The 27139-nt window shown below is 42.1% G+C and overlaps 2 protein-coding genes across 2 annotated transcripts; both read left to right on the plus strand.

The window, feature by feature from the left end:
- Positions 1–644: 644 nt before the first annotated feature.
- On the plus strand, positions 645–16962 carry LOC306919271 (uncharacterized protein; the record flags this gene model as incomplete). Its single annotated transcript, XM_079532084.1, has 6 exons — positions 645–740; positions 2235–2437; positions 4204–4895; positions 9293–9436; positions 10409–10475; positions 16751–16962. The coding sequence occupies exons 2-6, from the start codon at positions 2293–2295 to the stop codon at positions 16960–16962; spliced, it is 1260 nt and encodes a 419-aa protein (XP_079388210.1). The 5' UTR covers positions 645–740; positions 2235–2292.
- On the plus strand, positions 12909–26677 carry LOC306919482 (uncharacterized protein). Its single transcript, XM_079532250.1, has 3 exons — positions 12909–13043; positions 24068–24272; positions 24483–26677. The coding sequence occupies exons 2-3, from the start codon at positions 24128–24130 to the stop codon at positions 26057–26059; spliced, it is 1722 nt and encodes a 573-aa protein (XP_079388376.1). The 5' UTR covers positions 12909–13043; positions 24068–24127; the 3' UTR covers positions 26060–26677.
- The last annotated feature ends 462 nt before the right edge of the window (positions 26678–27139 follow it).

A 27139-nucleotide genomic window follows, 5' to 3' on the forward strand; every position in this document is an offset into this window, starting at 1 on the left:
TGTTGCAGACTATGCATTGCAATGCCGATCTGGTGCATATGTGTCTAGGCAGCGTTCCGTTCAGCGTTCATCATGTTTTTTTCCGAGAGACAGAGGAGAGCATGTACCCCCTCGCAAGATCCTCCTCCTGGAGAAACAGGAGGGGAGGGGGGAATCAAATGTCCGAGGTGGAAAGCCTGGTGAGGCGAGGTTAGGTGAAATTTGATTCTTTTCACACACGGGCTACATCGGCATGGGGGCATCCATTACACTGGCTTCTACACGTAAAGCGGCCCGCCCTCCTGTTTTCAGGAGGGGAGGGTTTTTTTTTTTTTTGGTTTCTTTTTCTGATCACGTGAGCGGGACTAAGCAGCAATGATAGGGCGATGGTTCTTCATTGTCCGGGTGGGTAAAAAGATGAATGAAAGTATGCTATAAAAAAGTGATTGAAACGTATTGATACGTGATCCGCACCCGACGTTTGATTAATTGATAACGTATTGATACGCGATTCGCGTCGGCTGTGTTAAATGCGAGCCTGCCTAAATGCCGCTAGGTTGAACTCTGCTGATAAACAAACGGCAGTGATTTACGTTCGGACACTGACGTCACGTGACGTCTAGAAACGATGGTCACACATTTCAGCAGGTCACCAATGTCACCGTGACGTCACACCGCCATGCTGGACTGACCGAGTGGCTTTGGAATTCAGCTCTAAGAGACGTTGTTCCAGAAGCTTCATTGAAATCTACACTTTTCAGGTACAAAATGAGTATTGATGCTCCTGAATGGTTGAACACATTGTTATGATGTCTTGTTTGTGTTCAGATTAACATTCTGACCGAATATGGAGTGGTTTGGAAATGCTACGTTAGCTAGAGGCTAGCTAACAAGGGACTGGACGTGTGGTCAGCTAGCATTAAGCTACCGAGATGCTTTTGATTGATTGAAGTGTTTATTAACTGTATGCAGAATGGGTACATTTCAAGCACAGTAACTCAATGCAAAAACTGTTAACTGTGGACGACACCATAATATAGCCTTACACTTGTTTACAAGAGGGTCCAGCAGAATGTGGGGGGAGGGAGTTAACATTTGTCATTTGGGAGCCCTGTTGTGTGACATGACGAGCTTGTAAACAGTGACTTTCCATGGCATTACATACTACTTTATTCACTTAGAATGGTGCAGATTTGCTCAGTTCATACTTCAAAGGACTTTAGACCACCGGAGAGACGGGTGGCAGCCGGAATGTAGACGGCACCCGGGTGAGCAGTATGGGTTAGCGCCCCAGCCTGTGTCCTCCGTGAGGAGGAAGCCCAACAGCCCTCGGTGAGGCCTTTGGGAGGGCCATGCAAGCAGCAAGCGGAACCGCAGCACCATGTCCCTGCGGAACCATTGCCCACCACTCCTGAATGAACTGTCTGGTGCTGGGACTCTGGTGCAACGCACAGGTCCTCGCTCTACTCCTGGTGAGAGCAGGAGTGGACCTGGTGAGACGTAGGAGGGGCCCGGACAGGAGACAACCCACAGAGCCTAGTCCCTCCATGCGCCAGAAGTGTACCTCCCAGCCCTGGCAGAGTAGTTCTGGAGTAGTTCCAACGGATTGTGGGCCCCTGGTTTTGCCCTTGTGGGACTGATTGAGGGTAGCTACTGGGACGTAAGTCGGGACTTGATCACTCCCGGCTGGGTCGCCGGGAGTGATCTATTTTAATTGGGTGTCTAGCTGGTCATGTCATGATTTTATTTATATATCGCTATTAGTATAATTGTATTATAATCCATCTACAACCTAGTAGTGAGCTTGCAGATCAGCTATTTTCAATAAACCGATTTAACAGATTACAGATCTAAAAAAAAAAAAAAAAAAAATCACCCGATCTACATTGTATTGTATCTTGTTAAAGTGTTCTTGATTAATGTATGAATTGGTTTAAATTAACACCTATAACATATTCAAAACAAAAAACAAATATAGCGTATATATATTAAAAGTATATGAAAGCCAACTAATGCTTGGAATTAATTCAGAATCATGACAACCCCCTAGTTTGACACATCACATGCTACTTAAAGCATAATGAAATGTTGACAGTTTTATGGTCACATATAAAAACGTATGTGGATTCATTCATTTATGTAAGTTATAGGCAATATTTTAGGCCAATAAAAAAAAAAACAATATAACAAATGGCCCACTCCCCACCCCTGGCTGCCGGACTATAGGTCTCCAGTTATTATTCTATTGATTTCAGACCGGAGTCCACTGCAGGTGAAGACGAACTCTCCAGACTCATAAGAACTACAATACCCATGATGCATCACTCCCAGATGAAGATGAACTCTCCAGACTCAGCCAGAGACGTTTCTATTAAACAGGAAGCTGAAGACGTTTCTATTAAACAGGAAGCTGAAGACGTTTCTATTAAACAGGAAGCTGAAGACCAGCCACACCTCAGTAAGTTTCATGTTCTCTTCCTTTCTTTAATATGTTCTGTTCTGTGGGGCTGCCACATGTCTTATTTTCACTGGACAACAATAGAAAACTAGAAAATATTGTTCCTGAAGAAACAATGTGGGCTGGCTGCAAGCCAAAACATTGTAGTATAAATTAGTGATGGGAGATTAATCTGCAAACACATCGGTATCGGCCGATTTTAGTTATTTTTAGATTAATCTGCATCAGTTTGATTAATCAATCAGATCGGTCCGTCTTTACAAATAAACAAGCCCAAAGTAACAGCTTGATCAGATCTACAAGCTCACAATATTAAATATAACGGTATTTAAGTTAAAACTGATTTGCCTATACTAAGCCTGCAGTGCAGACACCCTGTTATTTTTCAGAATGGACAAAATAATTATAATTTTTCAATACAGAATGAGATCATATCGACATCGGTAATATCGGTTATCGGCCATAACGGCAATTCATTACATCGGATATCGATATCGTCCAAAATGTCTCATCGGCACATCCCTAGTATAAATAGTACAAATTCAGTTTGACTTGGTATCTCTGTCTGTGTGTTGTGTGGTTGACGGTTAGTTCACTAAGTATAGAGTGTTTAAGTACAGATGGTGTAGATTTGCGTCCTCCGGCTAATCAGATTGGAAGAACCTGTTTCCATTCTCCTAATTGTCATCAGTTACACACCTGCTTGCATAGATGATGGTAGACAGGGGGTGGAGGGGTATGGGGGGGCAGGAGTGATGGGTGTGGGGTGCTCCCCCTGGCTCATGGGGTGGAGGGGTATGGGGGGCAGGAGTGATGGGTGTGGGGTGCTCCCCCTGGCTCATGGGGTGGAGGGGTATGGGGGGCAGGAGTGATGGGTGTGGGGTGCTCCCCCTGGCTCATGGGGTGGAGGGGTATGGGGGGCAGGAGTGATGGGTGTGGGGTTCTTCCCCTGGCTCAGGGGTGGAGGGGTATGGGGGGCAGGAGTGATGGGTGTGCTCCAGTGAGCTTGAATGTAAATACCAAGGATTCGTCATCCATGCGTCACTGACTGTGGTTTATAAACTGCTTCGAGTCCACGTTACTTCCGTGTTGCGTAGCATAACAGTGACGTCACTGTCGAATCCTTTGTATATTTACAGTTCACGTGTGTTCAGAGCAGCAGCAGCGGAACAACAACAAGCTGTAGCCTATTTTGTCACGCTTGAGCTAATGAAACACCACATGGTACAGGATTATTATTTGATGTCAAAACATTGAACTGATCAGAACACAATGTAACCCATGTCAAGTAATGGGTCACTCTGCATTTTTAACCAAAGTTTTCCACATGACCAAAGTAATTTCTGAAAAAAGACAATAAAGACAAGAAAGATAATCCTACTATCCTTGTTGATATAACGCCATTTAGGTCAACGATATGACATTATGTTGATAACATAATATTATAGCAGCGCAGCAGGTAGGCTACTTAGGCCAGTCAACGGTCTTCCCCGTGGGTTAGGTTTTGGTACGCTGATGCGCAGCTTGACGTATTATGCTTGTTGATATAACATATCATTATTCATTTTGGTGTTAAAGTAACTAAATATATTACTTCACATTACTTTTTTAGTATTTCCAGAACAGTAATAATCTGTAGTTGGTAACGGTTTAGTCAATCTTATCTTGGTAGGTAATAATTAATTGTGTACATGGAACATGGAAGAAGAATGGTTTTACATTTTAGTAATCCAGTGTTGACCATCATGTTATGTTTCTGCTCCTAGACATCCTGCACATGGTTGTGTGTAAAGAGGAGGTTTCTCCTGAAGAGGAGAGGAGCCCCAGTGTGCTCCAGGAGGAACCAGAGCCTCCTCACATTAAAGAGGAACAGGAAGAACTACTTCAAAAACCAGAGGAACCTGTTGGGTCAACGTTGACATTACTAGCAGTAAAAGTTGAAGAAGAAAATAATGATGAAGAAGACATATCTTCCCACTGCTCTGAGGTTGAAGTTGAACTTGAATCTGACACTGAAGTCACTGAAGACCGTGATGATTGGGAGGAGACCAGTGAAGACGATGATGACGAACGGCGTGACAAGAGTTTCAGTGACTCAGGTTCCCTGAAGAAGCACCAGCATGGCCACACTGGAGAAAAACCTTTTAACTGTGAACATTGTGACAAGAGTTTCAGTCAGTCAGGTAACCTAAAGCAACACCTTCGTGTCCATACTAGAGAAAAACCTTTCCAATGTAAACATTGTGACAAGAGTTTCAGTCGGTCAGGTGGCCTGAACAGACACCAGTATGTCCACACTGGAGAAAAACCTTTCAAATGTAAACATTGTAACAAGAGTTTCAGTTTGTCATCTTACCTGAAGAAACACCAGCGTATCCATACTGGAGAAAAACCTTTCCAATGTCAACACTGTGACAAGCGTTACATTCTGTTATCTAACCTGAGAATACACCTTCGTGTCCACACTGGAGAAAAACCTTTCCAATGTGAACATTGTGACAAGAGCTTTACTAAATCATCTTCCCTGAAAACACACCTTCGTGTCCACACTGGAGAAAAACCTTTCCAATGTGAACACTGTGACAAGAGTTTCAGTAGGCCAGATGACCTGAACAGACACCAGTATGTCCACACTGGAGAAAAACCTTTCCACTGTCAACATTGTGACAAGAGTTTCAACTTTTCAAGTCATCTGAAGTCACACCAGTATGTCCACACTGGAGAAACACCTTTCCACTGTCAAAATTGTGACAAGAGTTTCAAACGGTCACATGACCTGAACAGACACCAGTATGTCCACACTGAAGAAAAAGCTTTCCAATGTAAACATTGTGACAAGAGTTTCAGAGACTCATATCTCCTGAAGCAACACCTTCGTGTCCACACTGTAGAAAAACCTTTCCAATGTAAACATTGTGACAAGAGTTTCAGCATTTCAAGTAATTTGAAGACACACCTTTGTGTCCACACTGGAGAAAAACCTTTTAACTGTAAACATTGTAACAAGAGTTTTACTATATTACAATCCCTAAAAACACACCATCGTGTCCACACTGGAGAAAAGCCTTTCCAATGTAAACATTGTGACAAGAGTTTCAGTGAGTCAGGTTCCCTGAAAACACACCTTCGTGTCCACACTGGAGAAAAACCTTTCCAATGTAAAGTTTAAATAACTCGGGTCACTTGTTAAGACACCATTGCATTCACACCATGGGGTAACAAAAATAAAGTTTCCCTTATGTGTTCCTGTCTGTCTGGGATTATGGAGACATAATCTATAGACATGCAGCAGCATCCACCCTTAAATCCCTAGACTCTGTTTATCACTCATTGATTAGATGTATTACAGGTGATAGCTATGGTACTCACCAATGTATCTTATATAACAAGGTTGGATGGTCCTCCCTGACAGAGAGACGGAAACTGCATTGGCACCTGTTCTTGTATAAAGCCATGCTTGGAGATTGTCCTAAATACATCTCATCCTTTCTGAAGTACACCCGGTCAAGTACCGTAAATCCTCATTTATAATCCGGGGCTTATTTGTCTCAACCAATTCTGATACCGGGCTTTTATTGGAAGGAGGCAGCTATAAGAAGGAGGCCTATATTTCTACTTTTCAAACTGATCATAATGAATAAATCACATTTTGGGTTAGACAGTTAGAACCCTGTAAAATGTACTGGACTCATTTATTGAAACCAAGTCCTCATAACATATTAAAAAGTGCAGTTGTGGGTGCTCACTGGTCATTTTAATAACAATATTGGCATATTGCCTCTGGTAAATACCATAATAAAATCAAAACATCAATTTTAAACTCCCTGCTTTCATATGACATGAAAATAAAATCCAATGGCAGTCCCTCAGTCAAATCGGGTCACAGTACTATTTATTATTATTCAAATAGGCTATGGTATGGTATGTATCTAGGCCTACATTTAGGCTAATGACAAGTTCAGATGCAAATAATAACATAAAATGTATGGTAGGCCATTTCCTAATAATTTCATAATGATTTCATAATATCAAAGCAGCTAATATGAACAGTGCAACATTGCAGTGATCCAACTATTGCAACTTCAACGGTGGAGAGAGAGAGTCGCGTTAGAGAGAGAGCCGCCGCGCGAGAGAGAGCGAGAGAGATAGAGGAGGGGGTCGCGTTAGCAACAGGCTAAGCTCACAGCATATCGGTACGTTCGTTCTATAAGGCTAGATCCGCTATCGTTTGGGGGCTGCTGAGCAGCCCCCAAACGGTAGCGATCTACCCTTTAATAGAACGAACGTACGGTACATTCGTTGCATGAAGCGTAGATCTGCGAGCTCGCAGCACGTCATGTCACAAACAGAAACAGCTCTCACTTGCTTGGTCTTGTGTCATTTTCCTCCATCCGCTGTTAGACTGTGCTCTCGTTGTCCGTGGCCATGAAAAGTGCTTATAGTGGCGTTCTCTCCCGAAGTTTGTTTGTTAGTTTGTTGCGTTGTGCGCCAGCGCGAGCAATGCGACCACCGGCATTTGGACACTATAGTGACAGCCAGCCAGTCAGGGCAGCGAAGGTAACAGATATGGCACTTGAAAAAAACAAAACCCAAAAAAACCCGGCTAATAAAAGAAGGACGGTTTTAATATAGCCTACTTAATTCAACGCCACCCCTGGTAATTAATAGAGGGACAGCTTTTTATTGAAGGAAGGAATGTATTTGAGGATTTACGGTAGTTTCCCCAAATTCAAGGTACCAAAAGTTAGCTCTGAACTTGCTTTTGGCTTCTGTGGCCCTAATACATGGAATGACCTGCAAACGACATTGAAACTGACCACATTTGTACCCTTAAGTCGTTTTAAAACCTTGGTGAGCATACAGACCCCCACAATATGTAACTGTTATAGATAGTTTGTAAATTTGTCTTAGCTTTTTATTTGTAAACCTATGTAATTCACATGTATATCTTGTTTTTCTTTTCCTGATCTTTTGATGTATTGTAATGTTTTTTCTACATGATATTGTATTACTCGACGACACTGAAATTGAGTTTGATTACTCAGTGTAATTTCGAGAATAAACAAAACTTGAATGAATGAAAAATGTGCTCACTGGGAGGATCAAATTAAACAGCTGTATGTTCGTAGGGAGGTCGATAGACAAGGACAATATTATAGATTATTATACTGCTCCTATATTTCAAAACAAATATGGGTAAATTATCCTTCTACAGCACGGCCACCCTGGCGTGGAATGCCTTGACCCCTTCCCTCAAAAAATGCAGATCACTTACATATTTTAAAACAGGCCTGAAAGTCCACCTTTCAGCAGGCCCAATGGAGATGAAATGATCACTTCTCCTTTAAACAGGTGACCACGCCCCATCCTAACTCTCTCCCACTCTGTACATTTAGTGTTTTATTATTTCCTGTAATGATATATTTTGTTGTTGTTGTTTTTGATAATATTGATTTTTTTGTTGAGGGGCGCTAGCTCCTCCTATTGGGCTTTGTCTTTGTGTGAACACAAACACGATTTGATTGGCTGATCATCATCCCATAGCGATGATTTGATTGGCTGATGTACATATTGAGGATATAATTGTGAGGGCAGAAGAAGTTAATGCCGGAATGACATTTGTGATGATTTGATTGGCTGAGCATGGAATGTGATGTATGATGATAAGAGCGCCCCTCATTTCACACAAAGTGTGATTTGTGTTGTTCTGCTATTATGAATTGATTACATAGGGCCGGAATGGAAACAAGACCGCCAGGACTTTGTTTTTGTGTTCTCCATTTTGGAATCAGTGTTTGACTGAACTCTGTTGCTGTTTTACATTCATGTCTAATAAACTATTCAATCAATCCTGTCAATAGAGGCCTCCATTCTCCTGATCTTTAGTTTTTCTCCTCATGTTAAACCTTAAAGGACAACTTTGGGGTTTTTTCAACCAAGGTTCATGTTTTAGGTTATTAGAGAAAGTTAAAGATGAGTGTTATATATATTTTCATTTGCTGCTTTATTTCGTTTAAACACTTTTAGCGTTTTTGGCAGGGGGCGGGGGCATTCGAACAAGTGGGTCAATTTATTTGTTTTACCAAATTGTACAGCGATTTCTTAATTATTGTTTTCTATAGTTCTACTAGACCCCAGGAAATTACATCTGGCCACAAAAGATCACGGGATCTATTTAACGTGAAGAGGGAAGTGACAAACTGACATTTTGGAAAACAGTGAATTGTATTCCAAATACTATAGGGATTCACAGATAAAATACTTTGGAAGTTTTGAAAATGTATTGTTAACAATGTGTGGAAAATGTCTTGAATTAAAAAATAAAGCCGAACACGATAGCAGCCAGCTCCTTTTCTATTTGTGCATATCGTTTTTGAGTGTCTGTAAATGCTTTTGATGCATACGCTATGGGGCGCTCATCCTGGAACAGCACTGCTCCGACACCGCAGCTAGATGCATCCACACTCAGTTTCACAGGCCGAGATGCATCATAAAAAATTAGTACTGGAGCTTCAGTTACCATTTTTATCAGGTTCTCAAAGCACTTGTCCTGCTCCTCCATCCAGCTCCATTCCGTGGTCTTTTCCAGCAAGATCCGTAGTGGGGCAGTGACAGTATAGATAACTCTGGTAGAAACTTGCCCAGGTATGTTATCATCCCCAGATATTGTTGTAACTCGGTCTTATTAGTGGGTTTTTGCATTTTTCTGACTGCTTCCACTTTCTTTGGATCTGGGTTAAATCCATCGGCTGTCTGGATGTGTCCCATGTAGTTGACTTTCTTTGCCTTGAATGTGCATTTCTGAGGATTCAGCCTTATGTGTTTCTCTCTTACCCTGTCCATCACTCTTTTGAGCCTCTGATCATGCTGTTCTTCATCTTTCCCCCACACAAGGATGTCATCGACAATGACCTCCACGCCTTCTATGTCCTCGAACATCTCAGACATGAGTCTCTGGAATATTTCACCGACTGTGTTGATTCCAAAAGGCAGCCTTTTGTATGCGTATCTACCAAAGGGGGTATTAAATGTGCAAAGCTCTGAACTTTTCTTGTCTAATTTCACCTGCCAGTAGTCACATTGTGCGTCTAGAGTGCTGAAAATCTTTGCTCCTGGCATTCGAGTCATGACTTCTTCAATGGTCTTCATAGGGTAGTGTTCCCTCTCAATGGCATCATTTAAATCTTTAGGGTCCATACATATTCAGATTTTTTGCTTTTCTGGTTTCCATACAGTCACCATGCTGCTCACCCATGCCCTTGGTTCCGTCACCTTTTCAATGACATCCAGTTTTTCCATCCTTTTCAGCTTTTACTTTGTCTTTGAGTGCCACAGGGACTTTCCGTGGAGCATGGACAACCGGCCATGCATCCGCTCTGATTTTAATGTGCTGTTCTCCTTCGATGCATCCCAGTCCTTCAAACACATCAGCATACTTCTCCTGTATATCTTGATTGTGCATTTTCTTCACCTCTCCAACTCGTTTTATGAGGCCCAGGCTCACACTACTTTTTAGTCCTAGCACCGGTTGCACGTTTTTATCCACAACTTGAAATTTGATGACATGGTACTTTCCTTTGTATTCAGACAACAGTCTGCATTTGCCCTTTGGCATTAAGCAATGTCCTGCATATGTCACTAACTTAGCTCTTGACTTCTCCAGTTTATCACAAATGTCTCTGTGAATGGATTCAGGGATGACATTACATTGAGCACCTGTATCTATTTTAAATTTTATTTTTCGGCCACTGATTTTCAAGTTCACTTCCCAGTCTTCACCGTGGTCTGCTTGCACCATGTCAACATAGAATTCAGTTTCTGAATCTGACTGTTCTTCCACCATGTGTACACGTGTCTTTCAAAGGTTACGTTTTTCTGGGGTGTAAAATGTGCATCGAATTTCTCCAGTAGGGTTTTGAGCTTTGTTTTATCTTCATCGGCCCCAAATACAAATGTGTTGTAAATCTCCAGAGCTTCATCCCCGATTACATGCAGCAACGTGCTGGACTGTACCTTCTGAGCTTTGGTTTCAATGCCGGTAGCTGTCATGTAAAGTTCAAACTTTTGTCTCCATCTTTTCCAGTTTTCAGCAATATTTCCATCCAGGTTCAATGCATCTGGTGCTTTTAATCCATCCATGTCGGCGAGAATTCGTATATTCTGACACCATGTAATGAGCTGACGTCCGACACTCTGGGCTAGTCAACAATAAATGAGTATTTATTCAGCGTTCTCCCTCCAAGTACCAACAGTGTATTCTCACAGACCGCAGTGCCACCTAGTGGCCTGGAATACCTAAGCATATCATTATGTAACCCACAGTGTTACGGGCCTCTCTACACACCCTTGGACTCTGCGTTGTGTTTGTAGTATTATGATCTGGGGTGTTGTGCGGAGAGAAGGGACACTGGACACAGCGGTTCTGGATCGTGGTTGAGACCGGTTCATTTATTTGCTGATTCAGTTCACAGGTTCTGCTGCTGGTAATGGCTGTAGTATGGCGATTCCACTTTTCACAAAGACAGAAAAACACCATAAATATATGTCCTAATACTAAATAACATCAACCACATAAAATACCCATTGGGTTTCAATAACCAGAATGATATAGAAAACATGTAAAAACCTCTTGTTCACATTTCAGTGAGGTCTATTTTCAGTGCTCACCAAACTGGCCAACACACACACAGTATTAAAGTACAAAAACATAGCATATTTCTCAGAATCACACTGAAACATAGTTAAGCATCTTAGCAAACACTCTGTGGCAACAAACCCACTGGATGGGCATATTTAACTCCTATATTTTATAAATTGTTCAGACAGTCATAAAAACGTGCTCACCTTTTCACAAAGACAGAAAAACACAATCAGAGATGGCGCCCGTGGCTGCCTAGTTTCCTAAACTACGGTGGCCAGTGAGGGACAAAAAGGTGAGTTGCTGAACCCACAGGTGAAAGAACTTCAGTCAACAGTGACACCTGCTGACCAAAAGGCCACTACCTTACAATTACATAAAGTAAGTAAAAGAATGTTGAGTGTTCAACAGTCTGGCTGAACCTCTACCTAACCCAACTCCTGTCACATCTACAACACTTTGTTTGAAATCAAAGCCCAGGACGTTTATGTTTACTGTTGCTTTTTACTGAGGTTTGTGGGTCTATATTCAGTTTGCTTTTTATTTTATTCTTATTTTTCTATTCTAAACCAATAGTTTTCATTGTATTCAAATGTCCTTTTATTGTGAATGCATCACCCTTTACATTGCTCTTAACCCATTTGGACCCCCATCTGAAAATATGTTGTTCCAGGGACCCCCCAGGAGCAAAGATTCAAGTTAAAAACGTTTGCTGTGAAAGAATATATATTCATTTGCACCACATTTAAAAAAAAAATCAAAAATAGCAGATCTACAAGCTTGTAGTGCGGCACTCGGTGCCACACTACGAGCTTGTAGATCTGCTATTTTTCAATAGCTAAAGTATAACATAATGCTTAAACACCAAAAGGGGTTCCCGCCCAGATGTTGTGTGTATAAAGCACACTGCCTTCCTTGTTGAAATGTACAAATAAACATGCTTACTCTAACGGGCAAAGCAGTGCTGTAACTTCATTGCACAGTTTAGTAAATCAACTCATAAATCAAAATATTGTTATTATTATTAGACAATTAATCAATTAGTATTTTTATTCAAGAGTACATTTGCCTTTTATGATCAAATAGAATAACAGAATAAAGTAAGTCTATGCCATAGACTCTATGGTACATGATGTGTATTGAAATCAGACACCTTGACGTCTTTCCATGTTGCAGTTGGCATACAGTCTGAGTCAGGATACACAAAGCAGCAGCAGATACAGTTAATTAAACATCTACTGATGCATGAACTTGGACACATCATCAGTGTTGTGAACCTGGGATCATATAATTAAATATGCAATCTTGTTGTTTGTTTGTTTTCTCACAGAATCAGAGGTGTTATGGTCATGACTTACCAGGATCCTGGATGGATTGATTCTAGGCTCAGAATAATTGATATCAATATTTTAGTAAATCTCTATGGGAGAGTTTTCAGCTCTATAGCTGTTCTATAGCTACTCCCCACTGTATTACACTGTACCATGGCTCCCCCTAGTGACCGTTCATGGTACGTGCACCGTGCACGCTCCAGACTCCAGCATGGCAGAGCCACAGAGAGAGTTACGACCATAGAGTATATATATAGGTTACGACATTGAGGGGGCAGAAAACAGCCTGGTCACGTGGTTCATGTTCTCGCGCGAGCCCATAGACTCCAATGCATTCCGTAAACTCCCGGATGTCCCTTTTCAATAGAAGTATATGTAGAAGAGCCGCCATTGGACTGAAGCCCCGTGACGTGAACAGAGTTGTCGTAACTCTTTCTCACTTTATATGGCTCTGCAGCAGGGCTAGTGCGCATGCGCACAGTTCTTGCACAGTAGGCCTATGTGCGTTCACACACAGCTAGCTGTTAGCCTGTTAGCAGTGTCTTAGAAAACACTTTAATAATAATAATAATAATAGTAATAGTAAAGGTTTGAAAACAGTGTGGTCGTTAAGCAGCTCAACCCTGAAACACAGCAGGTAAGATGAACTGAGTCACCTTGTTTTTACTACATTTATCTTTTATATTATTGACTCATCTTTTAACATGGAACAACACGACGAGTATTTCTCTCATATCTGATAGTTAGTTATAAATTATCCTAAACAAGCAGTAGTTAATACTAGCAGCAGTAATAATATTGTAACTTGTTATAAACAAACAGTAGTTAATACTAGCAGCAGTAATAATATTGTAACTTGTTATAAACAAGCAGTAGTTAATACTAGCAGCAGTAATAATATTGTAACTTGTTTTAAGGCCACCTACAGACTGCTGCAATTCGAAACTGCCCCCGTAAAGTCTGAATACCCCCCACCACCCCACCCACCCCTTTTCCCCTCACTATGGGGTATATCTTGCCCTTATCCCTAAACTAATTTGTTATTTTTTTAATATTTAAAAAAAACCTTTTAAAATAGTTCAAATAGCCGATCTACAAGCTCACAATGTCTCATGTAGATCGGCTAGTTTAAAATGTTTTTCAAAATAGTAAAAAATGGTGAATACGTTTAGGGATAAGGGTTAAGGGTGGCGCAAGATGGATCCCTAGATGTTTTTCCCCTTTTACCTCCTTTTATGATGATTTCCTGTTTTTGGTTACTATATAGAAGTGTATCTCTGTACGTCTCTACATGTTCTGATTCATTGAAAAGGGTTGACCCGATTGTAAACAAGTAATGCTTTCTGGTGTCGTCCACAGTTGTACTTGAAATGTACTGTAATTCTGCAAACAGTTAAAGGACCACTTTTCAACCTATCTTCATATAATAGGTCCTCATTAATAATCATGATAAAATGGCACAATTCTTTTCTACTCAGTCTGTGCCTCACCGTCCTCCAGTGACATCATCATAGAGCACCGAAGTCCTGACGTCACTTTCAGTAGAGGGCACCAACACACAGGTTTATAGGTTTTTTATTTGTATTGAAATCTCCATAGGGCGATTTTATGTCGCTTCATATAAGAACTGTGTTTGAAAAATAAACCGACCACCCCGGCCTTTTCACTCATATGGATATGAAGCATCGACTGAAGGTGGAAATGTACAAATATACCCAAAGAGTAACAAAATAAGCGTTAGAAACGAGCCAAACAGCCCAGAGTCGCACAACAGAAACTGAACGTTAATTACGTTTATTTTTATTTTTATTTTATTGATATATAATGTATCGTGGTTAGTACGAGTCGAGTCACCACCAGCTGAGCTTACGTCAACGAGGAATCTCAGGAACGCAATATGTTGACAGCTGGGCGTGACGTATATGCTCAGCGACATTGCATTCATATGTAGTTTCAAGGCTTTTGCGGTCACATTAATTCCATTTTCTCTAGAAACTGGCTGTATCAAATATGAATGGACATCATTAACGACGCACAGCCACTCCCCTGACAGAAACGCTGGGGTGGTCGGTTTATTTTTCAAACACAGTTCTTATATGAAGCGACATAAAATCACCCTATGGAGATTTCAATACAAATAAAAAACCTATAAACCTGTGTGTTGGTGCCCTCTACTGAAAGTGACGTCAGACTTCGGTGCTCTATTAGGCAGATAATCTTTTTTTTACAAAAATGTTTAGATTTTTATTATCATGAGAACGATAGCTTCCATTTTCGCTTCAATCAATCAGTCTGTTATAAATGTGATCCTAAATAAGCAGTAGTTAATACTAGCAGCAGTAATATTATTTTAACTTGTTGGGGGGGGGGGGATTTCTTAATTGATGTTAGTAGGGCGTTCCACATTTAGTGGCATAGGAGCAAAATTAATTTAATCCATTGTTTTAGCCTAATCTGGGTTGCATGTGGTTTGTTGAACTCCCTCTGGTGTTGAGATTGTGGACTTCATTTACATCAAGGAAGTATTTCGGTGGTAGTGAATGTAGTGAATCGTGTAGGCCAGGCCCATTGCAAAATACTGTACTGTCGTCAACCTAAGCCATTCCAGCGGCAGCCTATGGACATGGGCAGGGGTGATGTGGGTTCGGGGAGTGAGGGCAAGTAGTAGCCTGACCAGTTTGTTTTGGGAAGTCTGGAGCCTTGTTTTAAGGGGCTTTTGAGGTGCTGTGGTACCAAGAGGTGCATGCATAGTTAATTATTTTGCTGCTATCTATGTTTATAAATGTAGCTAGGCTAACGGTACCTACTGGTGCTATCTACGTTTATAAATGTAGCTAGGCTAATGGTACCTACTGGTGCTATCTACGCGTATGTTCGTAGACAACCGTTTACTCCATATATGAACGCTCCGTCCGTCTGTTTACCTTTTAGCATTGCTCCGGCTAATATGGAGAGCCTCCGTCCCCATCAGCGATGGGATTTTTAAATCCAGCTCCGTTGAGCCTCCATTATAACATGATTTTCAAAGCGCCGTATCTCCAAAGGTTCGAGAGCTGTCCATGACGATAGTAAATCATTTTTGAGTTTGTACCGCATCGCTGAGAAAATGTAGCTGGTTGTACTGCTAGCTAAAGGCTGTGGTGTCGCTGATGCGAGTGGTGTTGTGGTCCTCACAGAGGCCCCCACCTTCCTGTTTAACCCGGAAAGGAAACAAGCTCCGTAGAGTGGGAGCAGACCTCGGCAGTGGGAGAATTATAACACTAGATGGCGCTAAAGGATTCAAATAAACCTTTTACGAGGGCTCCTGTTCGGGTCTTCATGGTGTTTTTGTTGACCAGTGAGAGTGAGGAGATCCTGTATAGGAATCTTGTTCTTTGGTTAAGTTTTTTTTTACATTGGTGGCCATTTTATCACAGGGAAAATTTGCCTCCAGGATGGAACCTAGGTAGGTAATTTCATCTTTCTGTGTGATACTATTAGTAGGGTCACAGACTAAGATTCTGTGACCATCCTCTGGGAAGGATGGTTTGATGATTGATTTGACCTCTATGGACCCTTTATAAAAGATTTAGCCCCCAGGTCCCTCGCAAAAATCCCGGCATTTTTCGCTAGAGGGCCAAATTCAAAATCACGTCTGGCGCCATAGCCAAAAAGGAACTTTTGATCTAGATGACCTAGAATCATGTATGAAGACACTTTTCCATACAAGTCAACTATGAGGATTTCAAATCTGACCCAATTTTAATCATAAGACCTCGTTTTGGCCCCGAAATTCAAGATGGCCGCCATCCAGTAGAGTGAAAACATTACTTTTGAATAGGAAAGCAATCTATTTGGGGGCTGTAATTTGTACAGACACAAAACACATGTCAGAGCATTCTGTGTCACTGGTTTCTGAATCATCAGATTCAGATAACTCCACCCTCCTCCTCTGTGCATCATTATCCTCCTCCTCATCCTCCTCGTCCTGTCAATTTCCTCGTCCTCTTCAACTTGCCCTGTTGCAAGTATCACAAAACGCATGCCCTTTGCCTTTTTACTGGGAGATCATCCTGTGTACGTGTACGTCCTCATCACTCTGATCAAGGCAGAGAACCCAGTACCATGACATCTTGTCCTTTCTTGGTCCTTTCCATACACAGTGTGTGATGATGAGTGCATTTTCTGGCAGCGGCATCAGCCGCGGAACACCCGTGGCAGGAGGTACAGTAGTGTTTCTCGGCGGCATCAGTCCAACACTCTACCCCAAACCCTAAATCTAACCCTAACCGCAAGCATGACGCAACGCATGGCATCCGCCGCGGAACACCCGTGGCAGGCGACAGTGTTTCTCTGCGGCATCAGTCCGACACTCTACCCCAAACCCTTACCCTAACCCAAACCGCAAACACGACGCAACGCATGTTGGACCAACACACTACCACGGAAGCGAGCGGCAGTTGAGTGTCATAATCCCAGTTTCCCCGGCAGATGCCGCCCCTTTTCCTGGCAGCGTCAAAGCCCCTTTTCCTGGCAGCGCGGCGTGGAACGGCGGCCACGAGATGGAGCGGCAGTAGAGTGACATAATCCCCCGGCAGATGCCGCCCCTCCCCCCGGCAGCGCCGCGTCTCATTGCCGTAGAATGCACTCACTGCTTCTGACAAGGGGAGTGAGCTAGGAGATATACTTGTTGCGGGAGGAGTCATTGCTGAGAGATCTGTTGATTGTGCGCTGAAAGGCAAGCATTATAAGAGGGTAGGGCTGACCTTCGATCATGCTTTTGATGATCGACGCTTCGAAACGAATCACGATCGATCGTCGACGCTTCGTCATCCGACGGGGGGGGGGAGTGCGAGGCGAGCAGTGACGCACAATGAATTACGCCAGGCCTCCGTCGCGTGCGTCAAAAAACGCACCGGTTCAATTTGAATGCACGCGTTAATGTCACGCAACGCGGGCAGTGGAGCCACCCTTCATTGATTAAAAAGGGAACATTCCCTGACGGTTACGAAGACGCGACGCTGACGCGCCCGGTGGAGCCCCGGTGTTAGGCTTAAAATAAATAAAACATATATAGCATATATAGCAGAGAGAAACGCATGCTTGGATTGGTCTCAATTATTTTATTTAACAATAAGCAACAATTGTTGCTTTGACCCAATCCGCCCAATTGTAGCAGACTTCATGAAAGCAGTGACGCACAAATAATTAGTCTTACAATAAAACATCCGACCGTAACAAGTCAACATCAAATAAAACTGCCTGACACAGGCATTACCTCTCAAATACAAAATATATAATCCAAAGCAGCACAGCAACGGCATTTTGCATTTATAACTGAAATAAACTCAGAGGCTTCGTGGAAACAGCACAAGCAAGTGTAAAGGAAAGGCATTTTCCTTATCTTGCCGTAAAATTAACTGAAATAAAGCGTCATTTAATCGAGGCTTTATATGACAGCAGCGAGGCGCACGCAATCAGAGCTGCCTGGGAGAAATGCGAGGCCCTGTGCTTTAATAATTAATTAATTAATATCCAAAACTATACAAAAATTATCACATTTCTATCTATAAGGACAAACCTTATTAAAAAAAATATTAATAGCATATGAAAGCCTTTTGAAATGTGTAGGCCTGTAGGTTACTGAATTGCAGGTGCTGCCAAATAAGTATAATTACTAGGCTACCAAATGCCAGTCAGTTGCGCAAATATAGGTCAGATAAATTAGCAGAGCGGAGTAGCTTCTCACTGACCAGCTCTTCTTAAAGTTTACTTAGCCTACTTTAATAATATGACATAGTGTTGGATCTCCATCCTCCAGACAAACAAACCTTGGATTATAATTGGATTATGCCTATAATTCTTCTTTCTTCAAACCAGCACGAGCCACAAGGTAAGAAACTATATAATGATTCACTGTTCGCACAGCACCCAGGCAGCTGTTCTTAATCGCATCGCATTCCCATCAAAGTAGCACACTAACTTTGTGATCAATCTTCTTAATTTGCTTATTTTATTTGTAAAAAGCAACACTGTATTAAGACATGGCAGTATAATATTGGTGCAAAATGGAAATATGAGAGAGAGAGAGAGAGAGAATTGCTTTGAGAGAGAGAGAGAGAGAGAGAGAGAGAGAGAGAGAGAGAGAGAGAGAGAGAGAGAGAGAGAGAGAGAGAGAGAGAGAGAGAGAGAGAGAGAGAGAGAGAGAGAGAGAGAGAGAGAGAGAGAGAGAGAGAGAGAGAGAGAGAGAGAGAGAGAGAGAGAGAGAGAGAATTGCTTTGAGAGAGAGAGAGAGAGAGAGAGAGAGAGAGAGAGAGAGAGAATTGCTTAGAGAGAGAGAGCGCGAGAGAGAGAGAGAGAGACACGTAAAGCCGTTCCATTTCAACTAATAAAAAAATGCCGTCTCGCAGGCGCGACTCTGTGAGGCCCTGTGCGGCCGCACCGTTCCGTTCGCACAACCTAAAAAGCGTCTCTGTCTCTGAGAGTGCAATATTATAGTTAGTTACCGTACTTATATTAGTGCAGAAAAGAGACAATAAATCCCGCTTTGGAGAAGATGCGTTCCGAATCCGAAGGGGTTGTAGTGGCAGGGAATCAGGGATTCTACACTTTTGATTTATTTTGGGCGGCATGACTGCAGGCTGCAGCTGTTCTTGTTGACTTCCTTGTTGTTACCACGAGTGAGGGGGGAGAGGGGAGGAGGCGTTGCGAGGTCTGCGAGGCGCCAGCATGCAGCATGGCTCGCGGACCAAATGGGGCCGGTTCGCGGACCAAAAGCGGCCGCTTTTTAAAAAAAATGACTATTCGATTTTTTATTTAAAGATCGATTCCCGTGCATATCGATCGATTTTTTTGGGTCAGCCCTATAAGAGGGGCTGCGTTGCTTGAGGCTGATGTATTGATTGAAATATTTATTAACAGTTTGCAGAATTACAGCACAAACTCAATACAAAGACTGTTAACTGTGAGTGGACAACCCAATTAAGCATTACACTTGTTTACAAGAGGGTCCACCTTGTTCAATTCATCAAAACATTTAGAGACGTCCAAATAGACACTTCTATATATAGTCAAAGAACAGAACAGGAATTCATCATAAGGGAGGTAAAAAGGGAAAATAAACATATACAGTAAGGGGAAAAAGGGGGTGGGCGGTGGGCGGGGGAATTCAGATTTTACGGAGGCCAGTTTCGAATTGCAGCCGTCCGTAGGTGCCCTTTGAGAGCGGTTTTGAAGGAGGCACTTATGAGTCAGCTGGCCAAGGACAGGCTGATATCCAACCTAACAGAGGAGACGAGAGAATCTTGATATTCTGAGGAATACAAGTCTCTCCCAGGAAACCCTTGCTTCTGTTCATGCAGCACTGGAGGATGATGCAGATCTCAAGAATCTTTTCTCCCAATCAGAGGTCAGTGAGATGGCAGACTACTGGAGGGACTTCCTGTCCATGACAGCTAATGCAGAATGTGCATGCAGTCCATATCTACAACTGGGAAGAGTATGTCAGCTCTCTGCATGCTATGCAGCCGTGGATGCTAGCATACAACAACAATAAGTATTGGAGGTGGCTGCCTGACTTCTGGGATGATGCTGACAGCTCTTCCTGCTGAACAGGTTGCCTTCCTTCCTATTCATTTCACTCTCACTCGAGATCAAGAAGGCAACCCATACAAGTGGTTGGACTATGTCCACAAGGTGTAATCCATCATCCTTGCCCGCCATTGTGATGCTCACAATATAATCTGTGTGAATGACCCATACGATGCAGCATACTCAACTAAAGATGATGAGCGAGACCTGCGTGTACAGGGTAAGGCACATGTTACCAACACGTACATGAAATTGAATGACACCTTCCCCTCTGCTAAGGCATTCAAATGAGTCAGTAACAATGAGTGGTTGCAAAAATGAATATGCAGCTACCTCACAGACCTGGCACAGAATGTGAATGCAGTGATTGTCAACTCTATGCTGTTGTCCCACATTGCATCAACTTGTCAACACAACAACCAATGGTAGACTACAGCATTAAGCAGTCTGAAGCTGACACCATCCACTTCACTGTTTATGCAGGCTGTGATGCCAACTCAGGCTTCTATGGCAAAGGAAAATCATCAGTGTATGACAAGGTGGTAAAGAGCTCTATGGCACAGCAGCAGCTCTCATGGTGTGGAGATAGCCTTGACCTTGAGAAGGAGGTAGAACAATAGTTCTTTGCATATACGGGACAGGTAATCTATGGAGACAAGAAGCCTGTGCTGCCAAGTAGAAGAGAATGAAGAAAAATAATGAATCTGTCTCCCTCCAGATGGAGATAGCCTACGCCAACACTGCCTCCACACCAACTACTTGGCGTATCTAGTGCTCCACCCCACACTGAAGCACCACCCCTCACCACTCGGACAGATTGGGAGTGGTGGGTGGTCGCTGTTCTCCTGTCTGCCACATGCGGCCTGCTCTCCCAACACACCTACCTGCACCAGTTGAAGAAGACGAGGAAGTTGAGAGTGAGGAGGAGGAGGATGAGGAGGAGGATGATGCACAGAGGAGGAGGGTGGAGTCATTTGAATCCGATGATTCAGAAACCAGTGACACAGAATGCTATCTGACACATGTGTTTTGTCTCTGTAAAAATTACAACCCCCAAATAGATTGCTTTCCTATACAAAAGTAATGTTTTATCTCTACTGGATGGCGGCCATCTTGATGATGGTCTTATGATTAAAATGGTGTCAGATTTGGAATCCTCATGGTTGACTTGTATGGAAAAGTGTCTTCATACATGATTCTAGGTCATCTAGATCAAAAGTTCATTTTTGGCTATGGCGCCGGACGCCAATTTGAATTTGGGATTTTTGCGAGGGACCTGAGGGCTAAATCTTTTATAAAGGGTCCATAGAGGTCAAATCAATCATCAAACCATCCTTCCCAGAGGACGGTCACATAATCTTAGTCTGTGACCCTACTATATTGTCGCCCACTCTAACCAAGATGCCATCTGCCTTGTTGAGATTACTATTTGATCCACAGAGAATGGATTCAGTTTTTCCCAGGTGTAATGATAGTTTGTTATCAGCCAGCCAGGTGCAGATTCTACCGAGTTCAGAGCTGAGCTGAAGGCCTTTTCAAGCTGCAGGTTGTCAAAGGTGCAAACGTAGTTTGTAAATGAGCAGGATTTGTACTCTGTCCACTGTAATGTTAACACATACATCTTAGTCAATCAGATTTTTGTCTCCACCAGGCCAAAGGCATGGGAAGAGAGTATGTTTTGCACTCCGTCCGTGTGTGTGTGTGTGTGTGTGTGTCCGTCCGTCCTTCCGTCCGTCTGTCCGTTACCAGCTAATCTCCAGCACCGTTAACCGGGTCAATGCCAAACTTTGCACACACACTCCCTGGATGCCAACGATGAACCTCTGCCCTGCATTTTCTAGAGCGGCCTATTATAGCGCCACCATGAGGCAGCTTTTGTTTTGTTATATTACTCCTCCTCATTCTGTCCAAAAATCTCGCTACACAAATCTTGTTACACAGTAATCTCTACAGTCATGTGATCAAGTCGGATCTGTCCGATATTTCATATTCCATCCTAATTGGCTATAATTAGCTTTCAAAAATCCTCAAATCATGAACGCAGCATGCAATTTACGTGAAATCTTTCACACACTTACTAGGCTGAGGATTATATCCAACCCTTTTCACATTGGCCTGTTATAGCGCCACCAGGAGGCCACAACCTGACCTGGCTTGGTGGAGACCTGTGCCCGAGGGGCACTTTCTAGTTTAATAATTTTTTCGACTTCTCCTGGTGCGAGTTGACTTGTGACAATGAAGTCGACTTGTTGAGAAGTCGACTTTGGTTACTGCCCTATTGTGTTGTGGGTGCACACACCATTGAAATGTAACCCTAACACACACCATTGAAATGTAACCCTAACACACACCATTGTAACACATCTTAACACTGTATTGGTTTGTTGTTCCTCACCACACTCCTTGAAACCAAAGTGCTTCCACACGCCCAACCCACTCACACACTCCTGAATCCTGAATTAAAAAATGTAAATGTTGGAGAGTTGGGCTAACACCTCTAGTTCAGTCAGACAACTCACGAATAGATGTAACCAATATTTATTAGAGAATGAGAATACAAGTGTGCATCAGCGAATGACGTGTGGGACTTGCACACGCTTATACACCCTTAATGCAGTATGTTAACCCCTTGAGTATAGTATGCGCCTTGAGCATGGCATGAACCCCCTCGAGTATGTCTGCCTGAACTAACTCCGCAGGCTACGCATCATTAGTCTGGCAGCCAACAGGCTTCTTTTGTTTAAAGCGGGAAAATTATATATATATTTTTTTTTACTGAAATATTGTTTATATGCATACATTCATGAGTCGACTTGCTGACCGTCTGACGGTAATGAGCAATTGTTTTTTTATAGGAGGATATATGTGACCATACTATTAAAGGACAGCTTTAGTTTTTTTCAACCAAGGTTCATGTTGTAGGTTGTTATTAGAGAAACTAAAAGATGAGTGTTCATTTTTTTTCGTTTGCTGCTTTCTTTCGTTTTAGGGATTTTAGCTGTTTTTGACATTCGACATTTGGGGCATTCGAACATGGGGCTAAATATGTATTTCTTTACAACATTTTATAGCGATTTATTTTTTTATTATTTACTATAACCGCAAGAAATTACATCTGGCCACAAAAGATCACAGGATCTACTGAATGTCGCACTGTGTGTCATAGGCTCAATATGTCAGTAGATCCCGTGATCTTTTGTGGCCAGATGTCATTTCTTGGGGTCTAGTAGGACTATAGTAAATAATAATAAAAAGAAATCGCTATAACATTTTGTAAAGAAATAGATATTTAGCCCCATGCTCGAATGCCCCCACCCCCTGTCAAAAACAGCTAAAATCCCTAAAACGAAAGAAAGCTGCAAATGAAAAAAGAATTACACTCACCTTTTACTTTCAACCTAAAACATGAACCTTGGTTGAAAAAAACTAAAGTTGTCCTTTAACAACCTATATAAGGCAAGGATTCTGAATCCATTCCATCCACAAAAGCACTCCATGGGCTAAAAACGGCAATAGCCAAAAATGTGCTGACCTCATCACATTTATGATGACGGCTGTTTTTTAGCCCAATGAGTGTTTTTTTGTGCAAAACGAATGCTTGGAATGGATTCAGAATCATGACAACCCCCTAGTTTGACACATCACATGCTACTTCAAACTTAGTCCACCATTGCCGGCGTAGATCAATGGCAATTGGTCTTTTATTGTGCTTTTGATTGATCAAGTCATAATGCTACTCACGTTAGCATCGTGTTGCTCATTGTCGTTTCTTTGCTGCTTGTTTTCTCCAAAAAATAGTTCGAAGTTGTTGTTTTAGTCCAATCCGCCCAACGTTCAGATCTAAATAGTGATTTCTGAACACATCGTGCAAGCCATATTACCGCTTGTGGTGAAAACTAAGACATGTCGTAAAACGTTTTGCTCCTCCTCTCGTTGTATTGGGCTGTGTGGGCCGGAAGTAGTAATTTAAGTATTTTTAAGTATATAGGCAATATTGTAGGCCAATAAAAACACATTTCCCACTCCCCACCCCTGGCTGCCGGACTATAGGTCTCCAGTTATTAAAGTCCTTCCTTATTCACTTGATTTCAGGCCGGAGTCCAGACTGCAGGTGAAGACGAACTATCCAGACTCATAAGAACTACAATACCCATGATGCATCACTCCCAGGTGAAGATGAACTCTCCAGACTCAGCCTGGGACGTTTCTATTAAACAGGAAGCTGAAGACGTTTCTATTAAACAGGAAGCTGAAAACGTTTCTATTAAACAGGAAGCTGAAGACCAGCCACACCTCAGTAAGTTTCATGTGAAAGAAAATATTGTTCCTGAAGAAACAATGTATTTTTCTAAAATCTTTCAGAACAGTAATAACCTGTAGTTAGTAACGGTTTAGTCAATCTTATCTTTGTAGGTAATAGCTCATTTAGTACATGGAACATGGAAGAATAATGTGTTTACATTTTAGGAATCCAGTGTTGACCATCATGTTGTGTTTCTGCTCCTAGACATCCTGCACATGGTTGTGTGTAAAGAGGAGGTTTCTCCTGAACAGGAGAGGAGCCCCAGTCTGATCCAGGAGGAACCAGAGCCTCCACATATTAAAGAAGAACAGGAGGAGCTTAAAAAGGAACAGGAGGAACTTCTTCAAAGACCAGAGGAACCTGTTGGGTCAACGTTGACATTACTAGCAGTGAAATGTGAAGAAGAAAATGATGATGATGAAGAAGAAGAACACATATCTTCCCACTGCTCTGAGATTGAAGTTGAACTTGAATCTGACACTGAAGTCACTGAAGACAGTGATGATTGGGATGAGACCAGTGAAGACGATAAAGACGAACGGCGTGACAAGAGTTTCAGTGACTCAGGTTCCCTGAAGAAGCACCAGCAAGTCCACACTGGAGAAAAACCTTTTAACTGTGAACATTGTGACAAGAGTTTCAGTCAGTCAGGTAACCTAAAGCAACACCTTCGTGTCCACACTGGAGAAAAGCCTTTCCAATGTAAAGATTGTGACAAGAGTTTCAGTCGTCCAAGTGCCCTAAAGACACACCTTCGTGTCCATACTGGAGAAAAACCTTTCCAATGTAAACATTGTGACAAGAGTTTCAGTCGGTCATCTCACCTAAAGACACACCAGAGTGTCCACACTGGAGAAAAACCATTCCAATGTAAACATTGTGACAAGAGTTTCAAAAGTTCAAGTTATCTAAAGTCACACCTTCGTGTCCACACTGGAGAAAAACCTTTCCAATGTAAACATTGTGACAAGAGTTTTACTGCATCATCTTCCCTGAAAACACACCAAAGTGTCCACACTGGAGAAAAACCTTTCCAATGTAAACATTGTGACAAGAGTTTCAGTCGTTCAAGTGCCCTAAAGACACACTTTCGTGAACATACTGGAGAAAAACCTTTCCAATGTAAACATTGTGACAAGAGTTTCAGTGTGTCAGGTGAACTGAACAGACACCAGTATGCCCACACTGGAGAAAAACCTTTCCAATGTAAACATTGTGACAAGAGTTTCAACAGTTCAAGTTATCTAAAGTCACACCTTCGTGTCCACACTGGAGAAAAACCTTTCCAATGTAAACATTGTGACAAGAGTTTTAAAGCATCATCTTCCCTGAAAACACACCAAAGTGTCCACACTGGAGAAAAACCTTTCCAATGTAAACATTGTGACAAGAGTTTCAGTCGTTCAAGTGCCCTAAAGACACACTTTCGTGAACATACTGGAGAAAAACCTTTCCAATGTAAACATTGTGACAAGATTCTCAAGGATTCAAGTAACCTGAATAAACACCTTCGTGTCCACACTGGAGAAAAACCTTTCCAATGTAAACATTGTGACAAGAGTTTCAACAGTTCAAGTGATCTGAAGAGACACCTTCGTGTCCACACTGGAGAAAAACCTTTCCACTGTAAACAGTGTAACAAGAGTTTCAGGGAGTCATCTCACCTGAAGAATCACCAGCGTATCCATACTGGAGAAAAACCTTTCCAATGTAAACATTGTGACAAGAGTTTCAACAATTCAAGTGATCTGAAGAGACACCTTCGTGTCCACAGTGGATAAAAACCTTTCCAATGTAAACATTGTGACAAGATTTTCAAGGATTCATGTAACCTGAATAAACACCTTCGTGTCCACACTGGAGAAAAACCTTTCCAATGTAAACATTGTGACAAGAGTTTCAACAGTTCAAGTCATCTGAAGAGCCACCTTCATGTCCACAGTTCTCACAGGACAACAAAAAAGATTTAAACGGTGTGACCCAAGTTTAAATAACTCGGGTTACTTGCTAAGACACCATTGCATTCACACCATGGGGTAAAAAAAAAGTTTCCATGTGTTCCTGTCTGTCTTGGATTATGGAGACATAATCTATAGACATGCAGCAGCATCCACTCTTAAATTCCTAGAGTCTGTTTATCATTCATCGATTAGATTTATTACGGGTGATCGCTATGGTACTCACCATTGTATGTTATATAATAACGTTGGAAAACTGCATTGGCACCTGTTCTTGTCTAAAGCCATGCTGGAGATTGTCCTAAATCCATCTCATCTTTTCTGAAGTACACCCGCACCCGGTCAAGTAGTTTCCCCAAATTCAAGGTACCAAAAGTTAGCTCTGAACTTGCTTTTGGCTTCTGTGGCCCTAATACATGGAATGACCTGCAAACGACTTTGAAACTGACCACATTGGTACCCTTAACACTAGGATGTCTGAAAAAAATGCACTACTAATATGACGGCTAACGGTCAGGCTGACCGGTGTTTTTCGTGCTATTTGATTGGCCATTGTCTCCCCCACTGTCTAATGATCTTCACACCTCTCTCTGCACCCGTTGACGGCTTGCCATTGTCTTCTAAATGTTACATTCCAACGAATTCAAGGCAGCAGTTTCAACTAGACAGGATAACTCAAAGTTATTTTTTATTTCAGTTTACCAAACTATAATTATAGTGACGGTGTGAGCGCTATATTGAATACCCCTGCGCAGCAAACACTGTCCGACTTTGTATTGAGCCAATACAATAGGCTACCACACGTTATTGCCAGAGCCAGGCACATTGCTCAGACGAAATACGACATTAGTTATATATTGTCATTTTATATAGAGGGGGAAACATCGATGTAATTAATATATA

This window comes from Electrona antarctica (assembly GCF_951216825.1).
Source record: "Electrona antarctica genome assembly, contig: scaffold_25, whole genome shotgun sequence".
Taxonomy (NCBI): Eukaryota; Metazoa; Chordata; class Actinopteri; order Myctophiformes; family Myctophidae; genus Electrona; species Electrona antarctica.

Bases quoted from the DNA above. Each gene is read 5' to 3' on its own strand.
- LOC306919482 (XM_079532250.1), top strand. From the start codon at position 24,128: ATGATGCATCACTCCCAGGTGAAGATGAACTCTCCAGACTCAGCCTGG. The intron at 24,273-24,482 runs GTAAGTTTCATG...TTCTGCTCCTAG, and splicing joins TGAAGACCAGCCACACCTCA to ACATCCTGCACATGGTTGTG.